The 24,475-nt window shown below is 40.2% G+C and overlaps 1 protein-coding gene across 5 annotated transcripts in view; it reads left to right on the top strand.

Annotated features, from left to right (window-relative positions):
* Positions 1 to 6,789: 6,789 nt before the first annotated feature.
* The window catches only part of LOC147136261 (phospholipid-transporting ATPase IH-like), a 41,997-nt gene continuing 24,311 nt past the window's right edge, over positions 6,790 to 24,475 (top strand). For all 5 annotated transcript variants that reach the window (XR_015089563.1, XM_086051674.1, XM_086051672.1 and 2 more), the window contains exons 1-5: positions 6,790 to 7,247; positions 20,183 to 20,305; positions 20,964 to 21,053; positions 21,781 to 21,861; positions 22,288 to 22,395. Coding sequence is in view for 4 of the 5 variants with exons in the window: in XM_086051674.1 (XP_085907800.1) it covers positions 7,209 to 7,247; positions 20,183 to 20,305; positions 20,964 to 21,053; positions 21,781 to 21,861; positions 22,288 to 22,395 (441 nt within the window). In the remaining variant the exon portion in view is untranslated. The remainder of the gene's footprint in view (positions 7,248 to 20,182; positions 20,306 to 20,963; positions 21,054 to 21,780; positions 21,862 to 22,287; positions 22,396 to 24,475) is intronic.

Here is a 24,475-nt window from a genome sequence, read left to right as displayed (position 1 = left end):
CCGATCACATGGAGCAGGAGGACCTGCAGTGGGGGGGCCCTCAGGGCTGCCGGCCTCGATAACAAGGGCCGTAAAATCAATCACCTCCTTTGACAGGCTTACGAGTAGCCCCGCCTCTTTATTTCCCATCTCTTTCTGTTTCTGCCTGAAGATGCTTTGGACAAAACATGAACACTACCACGCAGAGTGAAACCTCTGAGGTTGAACGCGATCCATTCTGAGATGCTGGTCAACCTCCAATTTGTGTGACAATTCTCATAGGAAATATTGAAAGTAGATTGAATTCAATGTAATTGGTTGGCGACTATACGGACTCCAGCTCAGTCGTAACACTCATGAGCACAAGTGCTTTTGAAAATGAATGGATGGAAGGATATAACTTTAATAAATGGAAAAAATTGGCTTCCGGCGATGCTTTGTCTGACTGTTATTCAATTTTCCCATCCATCGTTTATCGCCTACAAAATGGGCGTCCGTCATAGGCAGATAGGCAGACTATAGAAATATATTTTCTGTGGGAAATATTGACACACTGCTATTTTGTTCAACTTTGGGCCTTCGACTTTAGAGGTTCCACTGTTAAACACAAACAAGTGGACGCACACACACACTCATGCGTAAGCAGAGCGCACCTGCTAAAGTGCTTGAAGGATTAGGAAGTTGTATGAGTTGGTTACACATGTTCAGGTCAGCTCTGTGACAACACTGTTGTCTAAACACCTCTTCTTAGACGTGCATCTTTTCGCCTTCCTCTCCCCCCATGTGTGTGTGTACGTGTGCAAGGGGTGACGGGATGAGGAGGAGGAAGATGGGGGGGGGCACTAAATCTGCAGAGAGGACTTGGCAGCGGCTCGCCTTTTTCCTCCTCTCGCTTCATTGCTTTGGTCCTACCCAAATCCTATTTCACGGTGCCAAGTATGCGCTCCCTGGGATCTCCTCGGCTCCCATCTCCAGACGCAGGTTTTAAGCCTCTCCTGGCACCCGCCGAGGTGGAGGCATGTGACGCACATCCAACAGACACCCCCCCCCCCCCCCACCACCTCAGTCTCTAAACCTGGCAGCGGCATCCACGCAGTCACCCACCTTTCCGGCCCAAAAGTCCCTCAAGATGTCACCGCCACGCTCGGTGACGTTTGACATAAGGACACAAATCGTTTGCATGAATGCAAGCTCACCTGCACTGTCACGCACACTTTTGTGCAGACTTGTTACGTCAGTCAAGCAAGCTATCATCATCAGTCTCATGTCGCTGTTAACGTGCCGTCGTTTTCATGAATAATCATAGGACGCGCCTCATTTACTTCCCCTAACTCACGCATTAATGCTCCTCCAATTACACACAATCAAAGCCATTAATTAAGTGCCAAATTACCTGAGGAAGCTCCCTCCACCAGACACACACTAGAACACACTGGGCTGTGTTTTGGCCCCTCGGCCACTAGATGGAAGTGTTTGACTATAATGACTCTGCTGCAGCGTTTCCTAACATGACGTTCATCAACTCAGTCATTTGCTAAGCTTTCTCAATAGTGCGTATCGAAAACTGACCATGACGTGTAGAATGTAAAGACAATAATAATTGAATTATATAATAACTAATCTTAGGGAAGGGCTAAAGGGGTAGGACTTTGAAGTTTTACTTTTTCCTTCTCCATTTTGGACCAGCTGCATGTACTCAGTGTTTCAACATGAAATGAAATGTGTTGTACGTTTATTTCTTTGTTGTTGTACAGCATGTTTGAAATATACGTTCAATCAATTCGTTACTGTGAAGCAAATCAGTGATGCAGTGATGCAAAGCATGTAGATAGTCATATAGTCTTTATCCTGTGCAAAGAACAATTAATATCTGTGCTGTACTGATGAGTTGAGAGAAGCTGAGATGTCGCAATGAACAGCATATCTGTCTGTCTGTTTTATACCGCCCCCGGGTGGTCAATATGGGCACACCCGGAGGAGCAGGACAATGGCTATTCAATTGATGCAGTACAAAAGTAGTTTGAATCTTTTTAATTCGATTTAATAATGTAAATAGTGCATGTTTTCATAGTATACAATAGTAGCAAATGCACATTTTCCTCATTATAATACTCATTCGTTTTTATTTTAATTAAAGAGGCTTAAACGGATTGATGTGATTTACATTTGTTTAAATAGGAACAGATGATTTGAGTGTTTTGAGTTTCGAGAATGGCATGAAACGAATGAAAGTCGTATCTCAAGGCACCACTGTATTCTTGCATTTCTATTTTAAGTGGACACTATACATGAAGAGCCTATTAGGTTCCCCCATAGTGCTGACTGCGCATTGCAGAGTCAGCTAAAAATATGCAAAGGAGCCTGAAATATCATCATGGCGCAAACCTGAAGCTCCATCGACCCTTATTGTTGGCTTGTGCATCACTTATCTTGCAGGTATGTATACACTTTTATGAACAACTAATATACAGCATGAGCACAAAGCAAAGCTCACTCAAGAGATTGACAAACGTCTTAGTAAAAAGCATTTACTCAAAGAGTGACTTTCTCTCTTAAAAACTGGTGCACCTTGATTTTTGTGCTGGAGCAAGTCTAAGTTTAGCGTGTATGAGAATTTGGCAGACCATCCCGGACATTTTCTTTTACACGGCCCCAGCAAACCTGACAATCTGACTAGACCTTAGACTTTCTTATAAACGTACTTTTTGTGCTTTGAGCTTCTGCATGGACTCCAGCGAGTCTATTTCTGCTTCCCCCATTGCTGAAGACTTGGTGCACCTCTCCCGCGCTGAATTCAAAGAGATTGAAGGGAGCCGCTTCCATTGGCAGGGACACAAGCCGGCTGTGTTCACTCCAACAGCAGTGCAAAGACAAATGTGCCATTCTACGAAAACACCTAAAGAAAATTAACTCCACCTTTATACAAGAACACAGCAAAAAGTTGAGTGTTAAAATGACTCCCACAGAGTCAAATTTCAACACTTTTTCAGGGTTTATATAGCTCCACACTCTACAGAGTTGAATGAACATTTTGCAAAGAGTTAACCATTTTAAACTGTGCCAGAGTTACTGAACAACATTATAGGAATAGAGTGGTAACACTGCTGAGATATATTTAACAACCTGGTTAGTGTTAGTTTCACTCCCACAAGTGTTAAAAATATTTCAATTGATTATATTTCGGGGTTTTTTCGTTGCATGAACTCCCATTACACAAATTAGCTTTAGGTGAATTGGTTATCCTCATTTCACCCTAAGTGTGAAACCACTACATGACAGGGACAGGTACATGGAGAGAATTCTCTCGCTGTTTTGTGGCAGGAATTCATCTGACACACTGCCACTTTCAGTCACAGTACCCCTTTGCTAAAAAAAAGAAAAACACTACCGGTACAACACTGATGTAAGAGGGAACTTAACACGTCTTTGGTTGTTTAACAATTAAACATGAACATAACATTATTAATAAAAAAAGAGCAGCTACATTTAACTGCAACACTTTGCATGCCCAGAGGTCTTTGCGGCAGAGCAGTTCTAAACGAGTGGGCGAATCTTATAATCAACTCTATGCAGAGTTGGTTAACACTAAGTAAATCAACTCTGTCGAGTAACTCCAACACCAACTTCCATTTAAACCAGACAGTGTTAAAAATACACTTTTGGGATTTAAATAAACTTTGAAACATTTGACCCCAATATTTTAACACTCCACTTTTTGCTGTGTATTTACAGTTAGACTGCACTTTGCGTTTGCGCTGGGCATGAAAACTGGTCCTTAAATTTCACAGTAGACGTCATTACCACAACGCACAGCTCCTGCAAGGTAGAACTGATATCTACGAAATGAAAATTAATAGAATAAATCGGTAAAATTGTCGTATGCAAAAGCTGCATTTATACCGCAGTCGTCCAATCCAGCCAATATACATTACAGTTCATATTTTATTGTATTTTATATTCTTTTAATTAGACATATTATGTATTATTCTAAAAAATGAATGTGTACAAATAAAGACTTCCCATACAATCAGTGTCTAACCTTCAATAGACGCCTGCTACTCTTTTACTTGAGTAAATAAAATGCTTCCTCCAAAGAAAATATTGAGTCCGTAATAGGCTAGTGTGCAACAAACAAGATGTGTTAACACATATTTGATTGCAGCAATATTTTAATGAATCATTATTAATTACTAGTTTTAAAATGAACATGTATTTAATTTAGAAAAATGCACTATACAAATAATTGCATTTATTTATTTGCTACAGTTTACTGGTTATTGTGCTTCTCCTTCTGGTGTGCGTGCCTCGGTCATCTGGGGCCAGTCTAACACAGACATCTTGACATGAAATAGAACTGACTCAGTATAAGACAGTAATGTTAAGTTGGGTCACATGAATTTTAAGGCAACACTGTCAAAGCCTGATTCTTTCAGCAGTTGAAAAAATAATGCACCCAGCCACTGCCTGAATAAATACTGAGGCTGATATACAGTACAACAAAGAGTAATATATATTAGAGTACAGATTTGTATTCTAATATTATTAAATTAACAATAACAGACCTATTATATAAGTTTACACAAATAAATGATAATTTAATAATAAAATAAATGATAATATGAGAGAGAGAGAGAGAGAGAGAAAGAGAAAGAGAGAGAGAGAAGGAAGGACTGTAGTCAAAGACAGAACATTAAGCAATGTGGCCATGATGTATTTTAAAGCAGCATTGTGTGTGTGAGTAGTAAATATGCATCACTACCATTATTACAAAAGATGACATAAAAGCACTTAATTCTCACAGTCCCATCTGTGCATGCAGGAAGAGTAGTCATCATTATAATGTACCCTAAGGCCTGTATGAAGGTGAACAACAGCATCATTATACATTAGTGGGTCACGGCGTACTGTACTATGCATTATTGATCATGTCTGCACTAATTGAAAGATGTTCCGTCTACAAATGAACTGGTGCAGACATCCCACTCGGCCACCTGACTAACTTAGGACCCTCCTCACCTCACAGAGATGGAGATGGGGCTAATTTTAGAAGGTTCTGTATGTCCAACATGTCACATGACTCAGTTACACAACACACCGTACATTCATTTTCACTTGGAGCGGCAAAAATAGCCATATTGATTTTTTCTTTTTCTAATTTCACAAAGGAGCCTCCGTGGTGCGATTTAATGTCCTCTCCTCATGTAATGGTCCACTAATTAAATATGACACGTGACCACCATGCGTGACAACATGGGATGGAGTCAAAAGAGCAATACACACCAGGGGCGGAGCCAGAACGTGGCTAATGGGTGGGCCTGGAAAAATCAGGGTGGGCCTGAATATTTCTCTCATTGAGCACAATCCCGATACATCGTATATTCAAATGAAATGATCATCTGAAACTGAAGTTCAGATCTTCCTTAGACAACCACAATTATGCCATTTTTAATATTCAATAAAATAAAAAACACAAATTCAAAAACAGTTTAATAATTTAACTAAAATTTAAAAGTATATATTTTTTTCATGAATCTCATTGGATGGTAAGTCTGTCAATCTGGGTGGCCCTGTGCACACCCAGGCCCACCCATGGCTCCGCCCCTGATACACACAGCACAATGAGCAATGTTACATCATCTGAACCAAATGTTGAATTGTGCATATTCCATCTACATTTATGTTTTGTATGTGTGATTGTATGTATTACAAAAAAAAATGTATCCGGGTTTACAAATATAGCCTAATAATACTCCATTTTGAGTGACACTGTGGGGGGATATTTACGTATTTAACAAGTTTGTGGTGTTTAGTGGTATAGAACTGCACTGCATCATCGGAAAGATATTGCTATAATTCTTGTTATCCAGCAATGAACATACATTGTATCATAATCCCATAAAATACAAAATATTGGGGTGATGGTTTTGATATTTTCAGAGATTGATGTGGGCATAGGTTGAGATGTGCACATGAATTTTGGTGGCGATTGGTCACAGTTTTCTAACATTAAAGGACGTTAAGCTTTTTCTCTATCGTTAATGTCTGTGGGGAGGAAAAAGTTCACTGCCTATAAAATCCAAAATACTGTGGCGATTGTTTAATGCTTTCAGAGGTTGAAGTGGGCATAAATAGAGATGTGCATGTGAATTTTGATAACGATTGGTCGTAGTTTTCTGATATTAAGCGACGTTAAGCATTTTTCATTCTGCATTTTAGACTGTCCCGTTATGTACACATATGCAGTCCTATTACAAAAAGACATTCAAGGTTACACAATGAGTATTTATTTTTATATACATTATATTTTATTCATATTTATATGTGTGTAGAGGAATATTTGCACCCATTCAAACCTAATAATTTTGCAGATCTCTAAAATCAATAAAATAGAGTTTTACTGTCATTTAAAAAAAATGTTAAAGAACAAACAATATATGGAACAATGACACGTGACAGTAAAATACCCAAGATGACATTACACATGATGTATTTAATAAACCCAGGGCACAGGTGCAGTCTTTTTTTAAATGTTCATTAATGTGTACATACAGCATATTCTATTTTTATTTGTGAGAATGTTGGTATTTGCACATATGTATTTATTATACTGAATTCTGTGTTGATTCATATACTATGAATTGTTTTTATGCAATTCATGGAAGCCACGCTTTATATAAATTGACTTTTTGTTCATGTTCATTTTTTGCAAATGTTTTTTTTTTTCCTTTACTTCATCCATGCTTTCATCCACGCTTGTGCTCGTTCGTGTTCGCAAGCATACAACAGGCGAGCTCCACTACGCATGCGCGTCGTAGTCGTCTGATGGCTGAAGGTCTTGCGTGAATGCATGTTTGTGCCTGTCAGTGAGTGTGGACTCCATCAGGAGGGCCACGGCTGCAGAACCGGCGCCTTCACGCACGCCAAACTACCTCCAAGCGCCACCTAGACCGAGCTAGACAGAGGCGAGAGCGGACCGCATCGAGGGCGCTTTGCACGAAGTGCCATATTTGTCACCGACATGTAGCCCGGCAGCGTGGGAGATCACAGCGGTAGAAGAAGAAGAGGAGTGTGGGGAGGGTGATGCCATGAAAATCTCAACAGCCCACTGAGGGAGATCACGGACACGATGATGATGATGATGATGATGGACTCGAGTGGGGTGATTCGAGGAAGGTAGCGTCCGCCACGAGAGTCCACGGAGACCTCTTTTAGTCGCTTTCGGGTAGAGGATGGATTTCAGCCGGCTCCGGAACATCATCAGCAGATACGTAAGCGACCCCACAACACGCTCGCACACACTACCTCAACATCACACTCTCACGAACATGAACAGTACATCGAAGCAGGTTCGGCAACCTATGGCTCGTGGGCCACATATAGTGCATTTGATCTGGCCTATCGTGCTAAAAACACCCGAGTAACTACTAAGTTCAACTTATTAACATAGCCCATAAAAATGGCAATACCACTTTTTTTTTTTTCCAAACCTACACCAGTCCAAGAAACTCCTACTACTGGTAATACCAAGTAACCGAGACCGTTAATGAGACATACAATTTCTATTAGACCAAAGACAGACAGTCACTTTGCAATGAAGGGTTTAAGTTCAAAATAAAGCAAACAGCTCGCTCTGATTTAGGATTAATTTCTAATACATTAGTAAAAGTGCAAAATAAAACACTCCCTGACAACTCCCTGAGGTTTAGTCTTTGTTCAAAATAAATTGAAGTGCAAAATAATACAGGTTCAATCTTGAGTTAGAAAATAGGTTTGGGAAATACAGCTGAAAAATGTATCACTATGTAAGTATTTCATATCAGCCGATATTGATAAATTTGGATTTTCCTTACCTATTCAAAATAAGAAAAATGTTAAATAGATTAAAGGTCAAATATAATAAAATACAACCATCCAGAAGAAAAACACTCTTTATATTAGGGCTGCACAGTATATTGAAAAAATATTAATATCGCAATAATTGTGTATGCAATATGCATATCGCAAAGACATGCAATAATTTTCTCATGGAATTGTAGGATTTTACCTCAATTCGACCAGTCAGATGCAAACTTAAATGCGCATCGCCACCCAAGAGTTGGACTTTATCCAGTAGAATTACAATTAATTAGCTAAGAAAACACATTGAGTTTGCTTATTTTGCCGCATGAAAAAAAAACAACTTTATTCATTAGATAGTAAAAATGCCATTTCTTAAGGTACATGTTAAATATCTCATTGATATCAATATCGCTTTAGTTAATAGCCATATCGCATGTTTTTCCAATATCGTGCAGCTCTAATTCATATTACAAAATATATGTGCACACGAGTACAAAAACGTAGGCAACAGATGAGTATAGCACTCTGTATCATACTACCAGTAAGTGAAAGTGCTATATTGCCTGCACTGCATTCAACAGGAAAAGTCAACCTTATTAATGCACTGAATAATAACAACATTCTATTTTTCCCAGTCGATGAAAGCAGCTAAATGTGTAAAATATATGCAGAAAATACCGTAATGGAGAAAGCCATCATACCACCAAAATTGAGTTAGCAAATAAAAGTATAAATGTTGGTAGCACGTTAGCAACACACATATGAGAGGATGGACGTGGATGAAAAAAAAACCAAAAACATTCTGTCACCCTTGCAGAAATGTTGTGAGCAAATGAACTCTTATGATTTACAATTATGATAATGCATCAGCAACCCACTAATAAAGCACTCCCAAGCATTAATATAAACCTCATAAGCATCTATATTCTTATAGAAATTGCATCTCAATTGGTCTTTGAGAGGATTTAAGGAAAAAAATGTTAAATTGACATGGATGCAGTCGACTTGTTCTGTGAGCTATTTACTTGCATGCTATTTACTTCCTGATAGTAGAACGACCACAAGAGAACGTCAGTGACTGGTACTGGCAGACTTCCCAAGCCCTCGATCCCTTGTAATAGGGCCACTATCAACCCGATACTGATACCTGGTATTGATACTACTCGCCCATACCAAATAAATTTAAAGCATTTGTTGCATCATATTTCAAATTCATTTAATTGCGGCTTTTTGGGAGCAACATCCTCCTCTCATTTAGACAAAAGTAGTGCTTTGCTGTGCCATTTATAGACAATAATAAACCTAGTTTTTTTTTTTGGTAGGGAGTGGGGGGGCATTAATTGCCTTAGATTTAGCTGTGCTACATTTTTGATATTCGCAGCAGGTCTCAGTCGCAACCTCCCTGACAAAAGTGGGGGTTCACTGTGCTGTCTATGCAATTGGCTGTCGACAAGTCCCAAGTCCCCAAGTGCGTATTTGCCTCTCACCCAAAGTTACCTGGGATAGGCTCCAGCTCACCCATGACCCTCATGAAAAATGGATGGATGCGTCATATTATTTCCTAGGGCAGTAGGCTGAGCGTTCAATACGTCTTCCTCGCAGTTCTGAGGTTCGGGATTTGAATCTTGGTATTCCGATGTGGAGTTTGCATGTACTCATGCTTGCGTGGGTTTTCTGCGTGTACTCCGACTTCCCCCTACTTTCAAAAGCGTACATGTTAGGTTAATTGAAGACTACCACCACCCCTTTGACCCGCAACCCTAATGAGGATTACAGAAAATGGCTGCATGGATATTAGAACTGAATTGCAGCACTGAACTGTCCCCCTGTAGGAAAAAGCCACCCTACCCTTGCTTTAAAAGCATTACTGCGTGAAATGCATGTGTGCTTTATCTTAATTAGCTACAGGCTGCTAAAAACACACCCCAAATGTTTGCCTCCGTGTGCGGGCCATTGACTTAGGCTGAATGGGGAACATGCCAGTAAAGCCCCACATGCAACGCTGCGCGCTGAATGTGCGGAATGGAAATCAACTTGGCTGGCCCACTTTTTAAGTTGCTAAGGGGAAGCCCACAACATGCATACAAAATTAACTCCACTCAGGGGCAGTGTTGTTTTTGGCAGGCATTTTAGATTTAGTCTTAAGTCTTAGTCTTTTGGGCAAAAATGCTTATTAGTTTTAGTCACATTTTAGTCATTCCTATTCAGGATCGTTTTAGTCTAGTTTTAGTCAACAAAAACTCAAAAGAAGGTTTTAGTCTAGTTTTAGTCGACAAATACTCAAAAAGGTTTTAGACTAGTTTTAGGCAATTTTGGTTACAAATAGACATACAAGGTTTCCACCCAATAGCAAAGACTTTCTGATCTACTAAGAATTATGCATTACACACAGATAAAGTGGTAACAGTGGAATCAATGCTCATTATTCCAAAATAAGATGAGAATCAAAACATTTTCTTTGGCAATTGTTGTGGCTTTATTTCCACCTAGTTTGTGGCCACATTTACCATTACCGCGGTGTACAATGCACCGTGTTGTTCTTTCTGCTTGGGCATCGTTTGAATTCGGTCGATTCCGGTTTCGAAAACACATATACGTCACGTCATATTTTAGTCATCAAAGAGCCACGTTTAGCTCGTTATCGTCATGGAAAAAAGGGGCGTTAACAAAATATTTTCGTCATCGTCAACGAAAACAACACACCACTTAGGTGTTAACATTAGGAACTCCTGCAAAAGCTGATGACATAGACTGTTTTGTTGTTTTTACATTTTACTATGGGTAACTTTATTTTTCACTTTTGTGACAGTTAATGTTTAAAAATGAGAAGACACATCACTTTACAAATAAGTGTTCAGCAGTGGTCTTTTAACATCTTTTTTTACACTTCTAGTGTATGACAGTTAACAAAATTCAAATATTTTGAAAAACATTGCCTTAAAGCTATAAATAAAGTAGTAAAATATTTCCTGCTGTGCCTCTTAGGTGGTGGCATTGTAGTTTCGATAATGTCCGATCCGGTCTCAGCCATTTAAAAAATATGTAATTTCAATTTCCCATGCCATTACGCGTATCCAAAATGTGCCACTTGAGAGCAAAAAAAAAACAACAAAAAAAACGAATTGCATGACTCTCTCGCATTATATTGTGTTTATTTTTGACTCATAGTAGTGGTTAACTAGTTAAACTCGTATGTTTTTTTTTTTTAAAGAAAGAGACATGCACCTGCAACCACATTGCCTGTAGAGTAATAATAGTTTCATGATGGCCACAGTTTAACTCTGGAATGGATTAATAATTTAGTTTCTATTATTTCCTCTGAGAAATAGTGTTTGAAGTCACCAACAAAACAACAGTATGAAGTCAACAGAAGGGCAGCACAGCCTACTTGTGTTTATTAAGGATGTAGCTGGTTTCATGGCATCTGACTGTGACACTTATTAGACTGAACTCATGACCCACAACCTTTGAGCCTGACCTTAAAAGTGTCTCAGGTGCTCTGAGGATAACGGTCTTGCTATTATGTTTATTTATTATTTTTACTTCAACACGCTCGGTATTGCGAGCGCTCCAGCAGCAGAGCGCTCATGATAGTGTCACAACAACATGCAGAGAGAGGGGGGGAGAGCGGGTGGGTCATTGCACGCACCCCCCTCACCTCATCTGTCACCCGCCTGGCCGTTTGCATCCTGGCCACAACATTACACAGTTGACGGCCAATGAATCATGAATTCAATTATGCAGGTATTGACAGGGAGGAGGGAGGGAAAGGGATGATATATATATGTTTGGCCCACTAAAGTTAACCATTACCGCGGCATTATTTCCAGCAGACGCTTCTTTAACGAGGCAGCACAGAAGAACATTACATTAGAGTGCGCTGCTTGATTTACATGGCTCCACTCTTCTTGATGTCTTGTGAATATGTTGCGTGGAGAAAACACGAATTCAGAAAAACATGGCCTCCATTTCAATGTATCAAGTATCAGTTGGATTGTTTCATATTTTTGCAATCCCTCATTCTTTTGAGTCTTTTTAGTTCATCTAGTCGAAATGTTTAGCAGCTCGTTCAAACTGCAGCTCCATCTCATAACTAGGTGTTGAACGACCACGATTTTTTGTATTCGATTAATATAATGTGATATGAACTCGCCATGATGCTGAATACTGTAAAAAAAAAAACACGCACACACAATTTGTATTTTTGGGCCCAAAGCGGTAGTTTAAGTTGGAAAAACTTTAAATGGTTAATTGACATCTATGTCAACAATGCAAGTTAGCACAACAACGCAAGCAATTGTTTGATCCAAAACGATTTGCTGAGTTGTATTTGCATCGATCTTTAAAGCAACACGAGCAAATGGGCAATTTTTAAATGCTCTGTAAATTTGTTGACAAAGACGAGATCACCAACACCTCATTAGTGCTTAGTCAACTTCAAGCTTTAACCATTGATGCGGAGGAGTCGTCGAATGGGTTAAACCTGTGCTTTAAACACCAGCATGAATGTCAACCTTACAAATGGCAACTGTGACAGCAACACAGTATCTCACTGTCAGAGAATTAGCTGATTAGGTGATAGTCGGCAATTGCTTTCAACACGAGTACCATCGTTTCAGTCGGGAGCCACTGTTGGCGTGATCTCTGGCCGGTTTTACATTTTGATCATCGTAGCATGATGTCACTCCAACAGCCTCTGTCACACAAAGACCCCCCAAAGTAGCCGTGTGAAAGCCATAATAGAAGATTGACAGCATTTATCCACAGTTTCTTTCCCACATAATCCACACAGCGACATTGCATCCCACAATCAAATAATTAGATTGCATCAGAGCCAGTATCTTGCTTAGTATTTCAATTATTTGTCTGACGGCAACAAAAGGTGGAAGAAATGCCTGTAAGTGCGCTGTCCCATCTCTGGTCGCTCTGATACTTCTCTGAAAATGCTGGCTAGTCAAACCCTGGCTTGATTCCGTCTTTTTAAAGGTTAGAGTAAAGATGCGGCAACCGAGTGGCACGAGGGGTTAAAAAGGCAAAAGGATTAATTGCCACAGTACCGTGTAGATGGGGAAACAATTTAATTAGCCTGAAATAGCAGTAGGGTCAAATATCGATTGGACCATCTTTATCCTCTCACGGTACAAAATCAATAAGTCAGCATTAAATATTGATTATTGCACAGTCACTGTATTGCATTGTTCTTGTGATGATAGTTAGTCGATGTTTCTCACCCTTTGTCCAACAAGCTCATCATACACAGTATGGCTGCTTCATTAGGTACCAGCTACTGAAATCCAATAAGAGCTTTACCGTTACAAAAATAATAATGCTCTCTGTTGCCCGATCACATCAACTATTCCTTCTGTCCTTCGTATTGCTTTGTTAACAATGTCAAGTGATGCATGTAAATCCTTCATTTTGCAATTGTTTCAATGCAGGAAATGTGTACGTGAGCAGCTCAAAGTTCCAGAAGCAACATAAAGGGACCTCGTGTGCATGTTGGTGTGTTAGTGCACGTGTTATATTGGTCTCATCGTGCCCTTTGTCATGTGGTAATAATAGCCGTGGCGTGATACCTCAGTGTGGCGCCGCCTGTCAAGACTGCACGAGAGGGTCATGCTCTGTATTAGAGGCACGCTTATGTATGTACGTGGAGGGCTTTGTCCGAACTAAAGACGGATACAAGGGCTTGCATTTGGTTGGATCGTCATGGGAGCAACTCGCTGTGGCGACCACTGACTGAAAAAAAGAGACTAAGCCAAAAATCAAGCAACAATAAAGGATCGTTTTAATCTCCACATCGTGTGCAAACGTGACTCCCCGACCATATCTGCTAATATAACATGACACCTTTGATCAAATTGGTCAAACAGAACCAACTGTGTTGATAAACACTCACCAAGAACAAATGTGGACGTTTCTAACATGGCAGCTGAAATATGATACAGCAAGTAAGTCATCTCTGCGATGTGGCGATATTGATATTATTGCGATATTTAACACATTCCTAAAGATCTTTATCTAAATAAAGACTTGTTTTTTCATGCAAAAAAATACGTAAGCTCAATATATTCTTAGCTAATTAACAATCATGTCCAACTATTGGGTGGTGATTCACATTTAAGTTTGTGTCTGACTGATTAAATTCAGATGAAAGCATGCAATTCCATAAGAAAATGATTGCATCGCTTTGCAATATGGCTATATTACATAGGCTATTATCGCGATATCAATATTTTTTTATATATTGTGCAGCCCCTAGTGCCAAGCTAGGAAGAAAGAGTCAGTGAGAGAGGATGTCCAAAGCCTCTTGTAATATATTTAACTCATTCACTGCCAGACATTTTCAGCCCTTTTTTTACCCTAATGTTTGAAATAAATTTTAAAAAACCCCAATAAATTCCTGGGATTTTATGTCTTGACTGTAAAAAGACATATAAATATGTCTTTGGCAGTGAATGAGTTTTAATTATCGGACAATAAGATGCTATTTTTTCTTTATTAAAAACACAAAACAACAGAATAATGGTAAAGTTAGTAAATTAAGTTACAAGCTTGGTCGCGGAACGATTAAACCTGTAAGTCAAGGCGCTACTGTATTGCATTAGGCTTTTGATTCGGTGAAGCAGCATGTGACTCATTGCCCAGTGTTGTTTTTGTTCGCCCCCTTTCGAGTAACTGTAAACATTTTTAAGTTCGTTGGCGCAATTTGGCTTATATTTAGCAAAGTGAGGTAGCAGTTGGTATGCTGGCCGGAAGACCTTGCACTGCTTTCTGCGTGCTCTCTTAAATCTCTCCTCTTTGTTGTAAGGAATAAACTAAAAAGAAAGAACAATAATGTTGCAAATATTGACACAACAGGTTGATAAATGTTTTAGCGTCTAATCGTCATTTGCAAACGTGTTAACGTGATCACCAACCGCTGCCCCGGGTCACAAAACATGTCCTCCTTTGATCCAGTGTTTGCCAGACAGCTTTCAAAAGGTTCCTCACACCATCACGGCTCCTCCACTCCCCTCGCCTGCTCTTGAAAGACAAAAGTGACACATTGCTGTTTTAGGCAGTTCTATTCCTGTTCTGCGCTCTCGCCCTCATCTCATAGACGGCTATACTGTACGTCGCTCTCCTGGCATGTGGGAATGACTTCTCACAGCTTCCCACCAGGTTGTTAGCGCATCGCCTGTGTCAAATTGGGATGAAAGGAGGAAGAGGGTCATGGACGGCGCAGATTATGGTGGTGCTTTAAGGGGGGGAAGTGAAGTAGCGCTGCCAAATTAAAGAGTTACATCACAGTTGGAGTCGAGCGGGGGACGAAGCAACAGCATACACATTTTGTCTTTTTTTTTTTTTTTTTTAAGTAATCCGACTATGTTGTCTTTTTTTTCTTTTTTAATCCTGTAATGCCGCAGGATGTTTGCATCATGAGACAGTTGAGGAAAAGGTTACGGCTGTAGAGATATTTCACCATACCGTGCTCTAATTGGAATTTTATACAGAGATATTTAAATTTTGTTTAACCAAACTAAGAACAACAAGTGCTCTTGTCTTTCAAGGGAGACGTATTATGCATTTTTTTTTCACAGTTTAAGAGAGTTCCCATGTGTCCTATTAAAAGGTTTCTGACACACTTACTCTGGCTAAAATCACTCAGTTCTGTCTCACACAAATGTCAAGTACGGCTTTTGTTATTATAACGACCAGGTTCGAAGCATCGGCTTTAGAAGCATTATTTAGTCCGCCATTCGTCCGCAGTCCTTGATTTCGTGGCGAGGCTTTGATGGCTGCGGCAAGCGCGTGGAGGAAAACAGTGAGTTGTTGTTGCTTCAGGGGACAGACTTGAGTGAGGGACCAGGCTGCGAACAGGCTTCCAAAGCGTACTGAGTCACTATTTCTGTTCAAATATTGGCCAGCGGGGGATGGGAGTTGGGTGTAAATTGTAAGTTTAGTCGGCCTCGCCGACGGACGGACGTTTGAAATTAGGGGCTGACCGACCTATAGACCGGTACTAAAGGCGAATGACGAACAACGGAAGGGTACCCATGTTGCAGATGGATGATGGACGCTCAATTTTTAGTAAAATGCCCAGCTCTGGGTATTTGCATCCATTATCCAAATCGCTTACCCTCACAAGGGTCGCGGGCGTGCTGGAGCCTGGCTGTCTATGGGAAGTATGTACCGTGAACTGATTGCCACTCAATCGCAGGGCACACAAAGACAATCAACCTTCAGTATATGGTACATAGCTGTGCATTCTTTTGGATGCAATTCATTTTGTTTTATTTTACTTTATGTTCTACTATATGCATCTACTCGAAATGCATGCTGTGGACCTCTTTTTTAATTTTTTTTTCTAATATTCAGTTTTGATCAACACAGTCAAATAGGTGTAAATTTAACAGTGGTTTTGGCTGTAGCTAACAGTGGTGTGTAGAACTGTTCTGAAACTGCAATCTCTGTAAATGTTTGATCAGGGTAGCACGGTGTTTCATGGTTAGCACTCCTCACAATTGTGAGGTTCTGGGTTCGAATCTCGGCTTGGGCATCCTGTGTGGGGTTTGCATATCCTCCCCATACTTGAAATACGTGAGAGTTATCTCTGGGGTACTACATTTTTCTGTTAGGTTCATCGAAGTCTCTGTAATCAGCTGGCAACCAGTCCCGTGTGTATCCAAACTCCGTCCCAAAATCATTTGGGATAGGCTCCTGTTCACCCACGACCCTAATGAGTTTAAGGGCTGTAGAAAATGGGTGGATGGATAGACTGTGCAGGTGTGGCTAAGTGGCCGGTGAGTGTATGTTAACACAGAACGATGCTGCACCAACCTTTGCCCGTTTAAACATGAGGAGTTCATTAAAAAAAAAAAAAGAGCTGGCTTAATGAGGGATGCCAGCTCAACATGGCGCTCGTCTCTGCGGCACAGCGTGGCAGCGACATAGAGGAGGGACAAGACACGACCATTTAATCAGACCGCTTAATGGTCTGTTACTTTTTATTGCACCTCTGCAGGGAGCTGCACCGTGGAAACTGCTTGGGGTCGGAGGTTGCTCTTCTTGGCACCACCTGAGAGCGTCTGACTCAAAGTGTGAAGATAAAGATGTGGCCAAGAACCCTTTTTACGGTTAAGGCAATAGCACTTTGCTGCAGTAAAACCAGCCTGCCGCCATTGTGTTGCAGCTAATAAAGACTAAGAATTCCATGTCAGGTGCGGCGGACTTGCCAGGTTACTTTGCATGATGGAGCGAAGGCAGGGACAGGAACGCAACAGTGAACCGGAGGTTGATTGGGATCAGTGAGGATTAATGATCAGATAAATGCAAACTATAATCTGATCTCTTCCTCCACATACCCAGGATCACAAAGCGCTCTAGGCAGACTCTATGATGGAAAAGAAGGATGGAACAATACGGATTTAAAGAGATGATGTTTAAATGCCTCGTTGTGATGCGGTGGAACCTTTGAGGTTGAACGTCATCTGTTTCGTAAGGCTCATGATCTACCCATCCATCCATTTCCTATAGCCCTTATCCTGTTCAGGGTTGCTAGGCGCTGGAGCCGAGCTCAGCTGTCTTTGGGCAACACCCTGGACTGGTTGCCAGTCAGTCGTCGGTCTCATATACTGTACAAAGTCCGATGAAATCGGGATGTTGTGTTGGGACATTGCGTAACATGTAAATAGAAATGGAATACAATGATTTGCAAATCCTTTTCAACCTACAGTGGAAACTACGGAAAGTAGAATAAAACTACTCTCCTTTTGAAGTAACTTAATGCCTATCAATTATTTAACCAACTGCCATACAGGTGTAAAAATAACCTAAGCGTTGTATCTTAAAACAATGTGTGTACTTGTCATTCATTATGTTGACAAACAAGGATTTTTTTTTTGTGTACCCGGGAAAATAATCTCTTCACATAAAGACTTTTTTATGATTATTGTACTGGCAGCCAATGACAGAGACACACGTACTGTGCCACTATGTCCATATGAGTTCACTCTCCGGTTCTTTGGGTTATCACCACACTTGATCTATTTACCATCACGAGTACCCTTCTCTGGTGGCATTTTAAGCAAAGAAAAAGAAGAAATGAAAACTCACTTCAATGCCAATTGTTTGATGCTTACTGAGCTGAAAGTTTTGCTCAACTAGTACTACACATTGAGTATTTTTTTAACAAAAAAAATGTTGCTCTGTTTAAAAATTGTACGAATCGAGGGCATATATTAATATCTATGTTATATGTTTTATGTGTCCAATTTATGAAGCGTGAGTGTAAATGGGATTTTAAAATGTATAAATTATGGAGTTTATAATAGATATAAACAGCTCTCGGTTAGGACGCAGTGCAATTTTATAGACAAAATACTATACACAATACAATACCTCTCTGACATTGTCAGTCAAAAGTGAGTATTATGTTTTGTAAAGGTTTTTCTTTTAATCTAGTTCTTGTACTGGATCTCACTGGTGTATCATAGCCTTGCTTGTCCCTCATCGCTCGCACTCTCTTCTGTGTTTCTGGGTCATGCGCCACCCACCCCTCTCAATGTTTTGATGGGGTCTCAAGCCAGCTGACACTGTTGGCAGCTTGTCTATTTTTCTCCCCTCAACCCACTTGGCGCCTGTTGATCGCTCTGTATAACTTAAAGATATGCACCTCGCTGTTCCGTCCTGTTAGTTTTAGAGCTTGTTTTTATTAGACAGGCAAGCTTTTTAGTGTGCAGTATATTCTATTTTTAACAGTTCTGTGTTTGATGTGTGTAAATATGTTACATTTAAAATGGTGTTCACTCCAATATCAGGTAAAATAAATTGCACAAGCCCTGAGAGGCATTATTGCCCCGTTGTCAACAGGTCAAAATTCCAATTTCTGAAACATTCTGAATAACCCGTTTACATGATTGAGCGGGCAGAGTTACTCCGACATTTGAATAACCCACTGTGTACGGCGACACACGGCGTCATGACTCAAACGGACGTCATTTCCGCTTGTTACTTTCAACTGTCAATAAAACACTTGATGTCACTCACCACTGGAATGATGCAGCCGGTTTCCTCCTCGCTCCAAAAGTGTGCTTTTGTGCTGCGTTTCTGAGCTTGTTTACTTCTGCTTGTGTATTTGCGTTGGGTTGCAAACAATGGACATTCGCATACAAGCACTTCCTGTACTGCAAAGACCAGCATTCCTTGCGGTTGAGCATGCGCAGAGTGTAAATTGAGGACTTGTAATTACAAAAAAAATTTTCCTACTTCGCGGATTTCACCTATCGCGGGTTATTTTTGGAACCTAACCCCTGCAATAAACCAAGGACCACTGTATTTAGACATTAAAACAAAAGGTATTTCTAGCAATTGTACTTATTTTTTATCCTTTTCAATAAAAATAATAATAAAGTTGTTAGTGTGATGAAGAATGACATTGTTATATATCTTGCCATAACACACTAAACAAAGATGGCTGACATGCTATGTTGAAAACTCTGTCTTTAGCAATGAAAGCACAACTTTTTCAGACTGTTATCACAATTTTTGGTGTAATTCTAAAGTGGTTAGTGCACAGAGAGAGATGGCCAACCGCACCCCACAAAGATGTTGAAATTTGAAAATGGTATATGTCACCATGAAATAAAAAGTATGGATGTCAAACCTCCAGTACGTGAGGGTCTGCTGTATGTGTGTTTAACAAATTACAATGATTAAAAAAAAATCAAATTCCACTTTTATTTGAATGATAATGAGCCCATATTATTTATTATTTATCCTATGCAGTATATCTTTATCGTTACCAACAACGTCTTCAGTTAGTTCATACATTCTGTAATTTCTCTTAGCGTGATGCTAAAGCTAATGGTAGATTAAAATGTGTGTTGCTATTCCTTTTGTATCCTGTATATTATTATGCAAACCATGGAATGTTATTAATCAGTGGTAACTTCCCTGAACACCATTTGGCCTTGATATTTGAGTGTAAAAATCCCAACCAAAAAAAAATCCCATTTATTCATGGCATCTCTGCCAAGGTTATGAGGGCTCATTAAAACAACAAAGTGCTTGTTCCAGAACTTTTCAATGAATGATCAGTATTGCACGTTTGAGCTGTGTCAGCCGGGTCGCTCTGCCAACGGATGTTTTCATTGAGGCCAAAGTGTTATGAGCCTTGTCCAATGTCGCTTCATGAAGAACCTTGGATGTTGACAATGCACTCTGCTAACCCACAGAAAGATCTTTTCGTCAACCCAATTCAACTTTTTTTTCAACATTATGTTATAATAGGTAGAACATAAATGAGAAGTGGGCTTGAACACATTTTCTTTCATCTTTACCTGTGTTTCTATTTATATCTGCTTTTCTCTCTCTCCATCAGTGCGCGGGGGAGGAGAACTGGGTCGACAGTCGGACGGTCTACATCGGCCATAAAGAACCCCCTCCGGGAACTGAGGCTTACATCCCTCAACGTTACCCCGACAACCGTATCGTGTCCTCAAAGGTCAGAAGACCCTAGCTATTATTTAGAACTGCCAAGGGAACCTACTGTATCAGGGGCCTTTTTTTCCTTTCAAAAACACACTAAATTTAGGAACAAATGAATGATTATCATAGATAACAACCAATTGTTGGTTGAATATTATTGGGCTTTTTATGACTATATTAGGCAATCGTTTCATGGCATTCTACATCAAATGTCCCAACTGGACGTACAGTATACGGCCAACGGGCAGTAGTTTCCCCACCCCTGCTTTAGTGTCTCAACCCTCCATTGTTATTACAGTGAACTCCCGCTATAAGTAACAAAATTGTGCCTGCAATTTGCCCTCATCAAAAAGGTTTGAAATATCCTATGGATGCTACAACATAGCAGGCAAGCACTTTTTCGGTGAGACAAAACTAGGGCCTAACTAAATGAAGCTCCTCCCCTCATTGGCATACCACCAGAGGGCGCCAAAGCAATATTCTTATATTAGAAATGGCTTTGGCATAAGCACAAAAAGGTGTGTTTTTCAGCAAATAATGAAGGCTAGTTTCCCTCAAAAATCTATGAATGCCACCAATATATGGGTGTTCGCTGTATTTTGTTTAAAGGTCAAATTGAGATTTAGTTTTTTTAATTCTGTGAGTGATGGTGGTTTTGTTTTTCACGTTGACAGTACACCTTCTGGAACTTCATCCCCAAGAACCTGTTTGAACAGTTCAGAAGAATTGCCAACTTTTACTTTTTGGTCATATTTCTTGTCCAGGTGAGTAATATCATCGTTCAAGTGTTTCCATGAAACTGTATAGTTCAGTTCATATTGATGGTATGGTTTGGAATGGTAAATGTGTTACGCTGTTTAGTTTATTTTATGTATTTTATACAAAACAAAATTCCCACTGATTGGCTTGGAGAAACTGAGTTGTACCACAGGGTTACTACAAGGTACAATTCCTAGTACCTGGTCAGCCGGGTTCCAAGTGTGCCGAGTTCATCCCATATTGGATGTGTCAACCACTGCTCGTCAGATTCCACATGGGAGCGTTATTGTAACTTTTCACAATATGCAGCTATAAAGCACAAAAATAAGTATGTTAACGTCCTTAGCTCTCGCTGCAAAATTATACTCCATCGTCTCAACTTTGCAGCAGCACTTCGTATTCTTCAATTGAATTGAACTGATCAGTAGCAATTAGGTGTGCAACAAAAAAAAACCGATTTGAATTAGAAAATCCATTTTTGACGGAATGAACGAAATGGTTACATTGTAAAAATTGTAGCATCCTTCAATGGTATCACACCCCATGTATCGAGATACGTATCAAATCGTTTTTTATGAGAGAGGTACACCAGATATAAAACGGTTTGACATTGCTTTTTGTTTCTGTTTTGGACTGTGAAAAGACGTGTAAATTCTTCAATGGCAGTGGATGAGTTAACATGGATACTTTGGGCACTCGCACCTAATATATGTCATGCGTCTTCCCCTCCAGCTCATCATCGACACCCCCACTAGCCCAGTCACCAGTGGCCTGCCCCTCTTCTTCGTTATCACCGTTACCGCCATCAAGCAGGTATACGACACACACACAAACACACAGTCACTTCTAGCCCACACCTTGCAGCCTGGGACTCCAATCAGCTGTTCTATTATCCGTACATACACACATTCCTCTCTGGGCGCATTGAAAATGTCTGCTGATGTGAGAAATATGGTAATGAATGCTCTCCTCTGTTCATCATTGGAGCCCCAGGGGAGATGCAGCCTCCCCCCGCGCTACTATCAATGATAGATGGGGCCGTGCTGGCTAAAGAGAAGCGAAATTTAGCAGGACATAAATCTAACCCGTGATGCTTCGGCTCGAAATCAAGCAAGCAGGTCACCCAGCTCAATGTGCGCGACGCTAATTAATCACACCCAGTTCTACGTTTGCGCAATCATCTGTCCAACCCGCACCCTCTCCTCTTCTTCTCCATCGTTAACAATCGTGTCCTCTCAGGGCTACGAGGATTGGCTGCGGCACAAAGCCGACTGCTCCATCAATGAGTGTCCGGTGGATGTGGTGCAGCGGGGGAAGGCGGCGAGGACGCAGAGTCACAAGCTGCGGGTAAGACCCGGCTTGTTAAAAGCGAACTGCACCTGAAGCCACGAAGCAGGCATTGCTTTGTACACATTTGTCTCCTGTCTACCTCATGCTCTGTGGCCATCTTGACAATGCGACGCCTCCAACTACAGTGTTATGAAATGTTCAGTATACACAGTGATGCCTTGACTTACATGTTTCATTTGTTCCATGACCATGCTTGTAACTCAAAACAATCATTTTTCTCTGTTGAAACGAATGGAAATGTCATTCATCTGTTTCAGCCCCACAAAAAACACTATAATTTTTTTTTTGTAACAAGTGTTTAATTTAAAAAACAGTACTCTATGTAGTGATGTTCAAACTGTGGTACCAGTACCACTAATGGTGCATGCAATTCAATGTTCCAACTGTGTATATTGTTAGAGTGACCCACAGTACAGTTCCGTTGTATTTAACTTTCAAGTAGCTACAATATTCATTGATATTGTGCACGCCTTGGCCACCTGGGAGCAGTATCATGCGCAGATACATAATTCACAAAGAAGAGTCTCACAACTAAGCAGGTCAATAAATTGCAATGATGTTAGTTGTTTTTTGAGGAGGATAAAGAATATATGCCTGTGAACAGTGTTGATAAAGTTCATTTTCCACACGAACAAGTTCACAGTTCAGTTCACAATTTTCTAATGAACTTTCTGTTCATAGTTCATAAAAAAGATTTTTAACTAGTTCATTTTTCCCCAAATTATGTACTTCATATTGGGTTTTTTTTTGTTTGCAAGCCATTACCCTCAAAATATTGCCATTTCCCCATTTTTCCCCTCCAAGCTCCCATCGTGCTTTTTGATGACGCATGCGGCCACCCAATGCTCCAGGGCTTGGGTTGCCAAATACATAATTCCTTATTCTCCTACATCTGAATGCTCATTTACCGTTTGTTTAGCCAGGTTTTGAAGAGCAACAAAGTCTGGCACTCTTGAGAAAAAAAAAAAACTTTCGTTCAAAACCGTTCACAGGCACCAGAATGAGTGCGTTCGCAAAAATGTTCATCAGGCAGAAATACAGTACATTCAGTTCACATTCGCCCAAAAATGAACAAGTTCATGAACTTTTGTTTATTGATCTCGTTCAGGTACAACACTGCCTGTGAATATTGCTTTATGTTACTGTCTCTGTTGTTGCACCATTTATGTTTGAATATCAGTGCTTAAAGGGATTATATCTATATAAAATTGATACTAGTTTCTTTAGCCCATCTATGGCATTTTGCATTGTATGTTGGGATTAAGCTAGTGGGCTTTTTAAATTATGGTTAGATTGATGTCCCTGTGAAGGACAAGTAAATATCTTCTAAATTTCACACACCACAGAGAAGAGTGTTGTTAACTACCCTGCCAAATTTGAATTATTTAAGAAAAATTGCCATGTCTTTAAAAAGAGGCTTCTAAACTGAAAAATCAAGCCATTGCCCCCACAAAATGAGGCTTCAAAATAGTGAAAAATCAAGTCATCGTCTTTGCCCTCAAATACTTGTTTTGAACTGCACTGTATTATATTGAGTATCTGTGCCTAACATTTGATTGCCCCTTTGACATTTCGGTGACCTTATTTAGCTGCATAAGAGGTTAAAAAAAAAACAGTTCTCAGTATGATGCACTGCAAACTCCAAGCACATTAATATGGAAACTAAATGCCTGCCAGTTAAAACTGAGAGCTTTGTTTCCTCTCTTGCTGTTCTACCTTGAAGTATTACTGCCAGTGTAATCTTCCCTTGCTTCTAATCGCTCAGGAAAAAAAAAAAAGTGTTCTTCGGAATAAATTCCACATCCACGTGCAGGGTAATGTGTCCCTTTTCGTGTTATTTTCTACTCTGCCTCTGCTCCCCGATTTATTCCCCACCTTCCTGTCGTCACGACTGTCTCTCTTGTGTTTTGTGGTATGGATCAAACGGAGCGGATTAGCGCCTGAGCCGGCAGCAGGAATAATGATGAATATATTAATCACGCAGATTCGCAGAGCATGTGTCATGTGTACGGTCACCATGACGATGGGATTTTATCCACGCGACGTAAGATGCTCGCTTGGCATTATCTGTTATGCA

Source organism: Filicampus tigris, chromosome 14 (assembly GCF_054856515.1).
Source record: "Filicampus tigris isolate MCC_2025a chromosome 14, RoL_Ftig_1.0, whole genome shotgun sequence".
NCBI classification, from domain to species: Eukaryota; Metazoa; Chordata; class Actinopteri; order Syngnathiformes; family Syngnathidae; genus Filicampus; species Filicampus tigris.
Note: the sequence above shows the minus strand (reverse complement) of the source record. Positions and strands in the feature narration are given on the sequence as shown.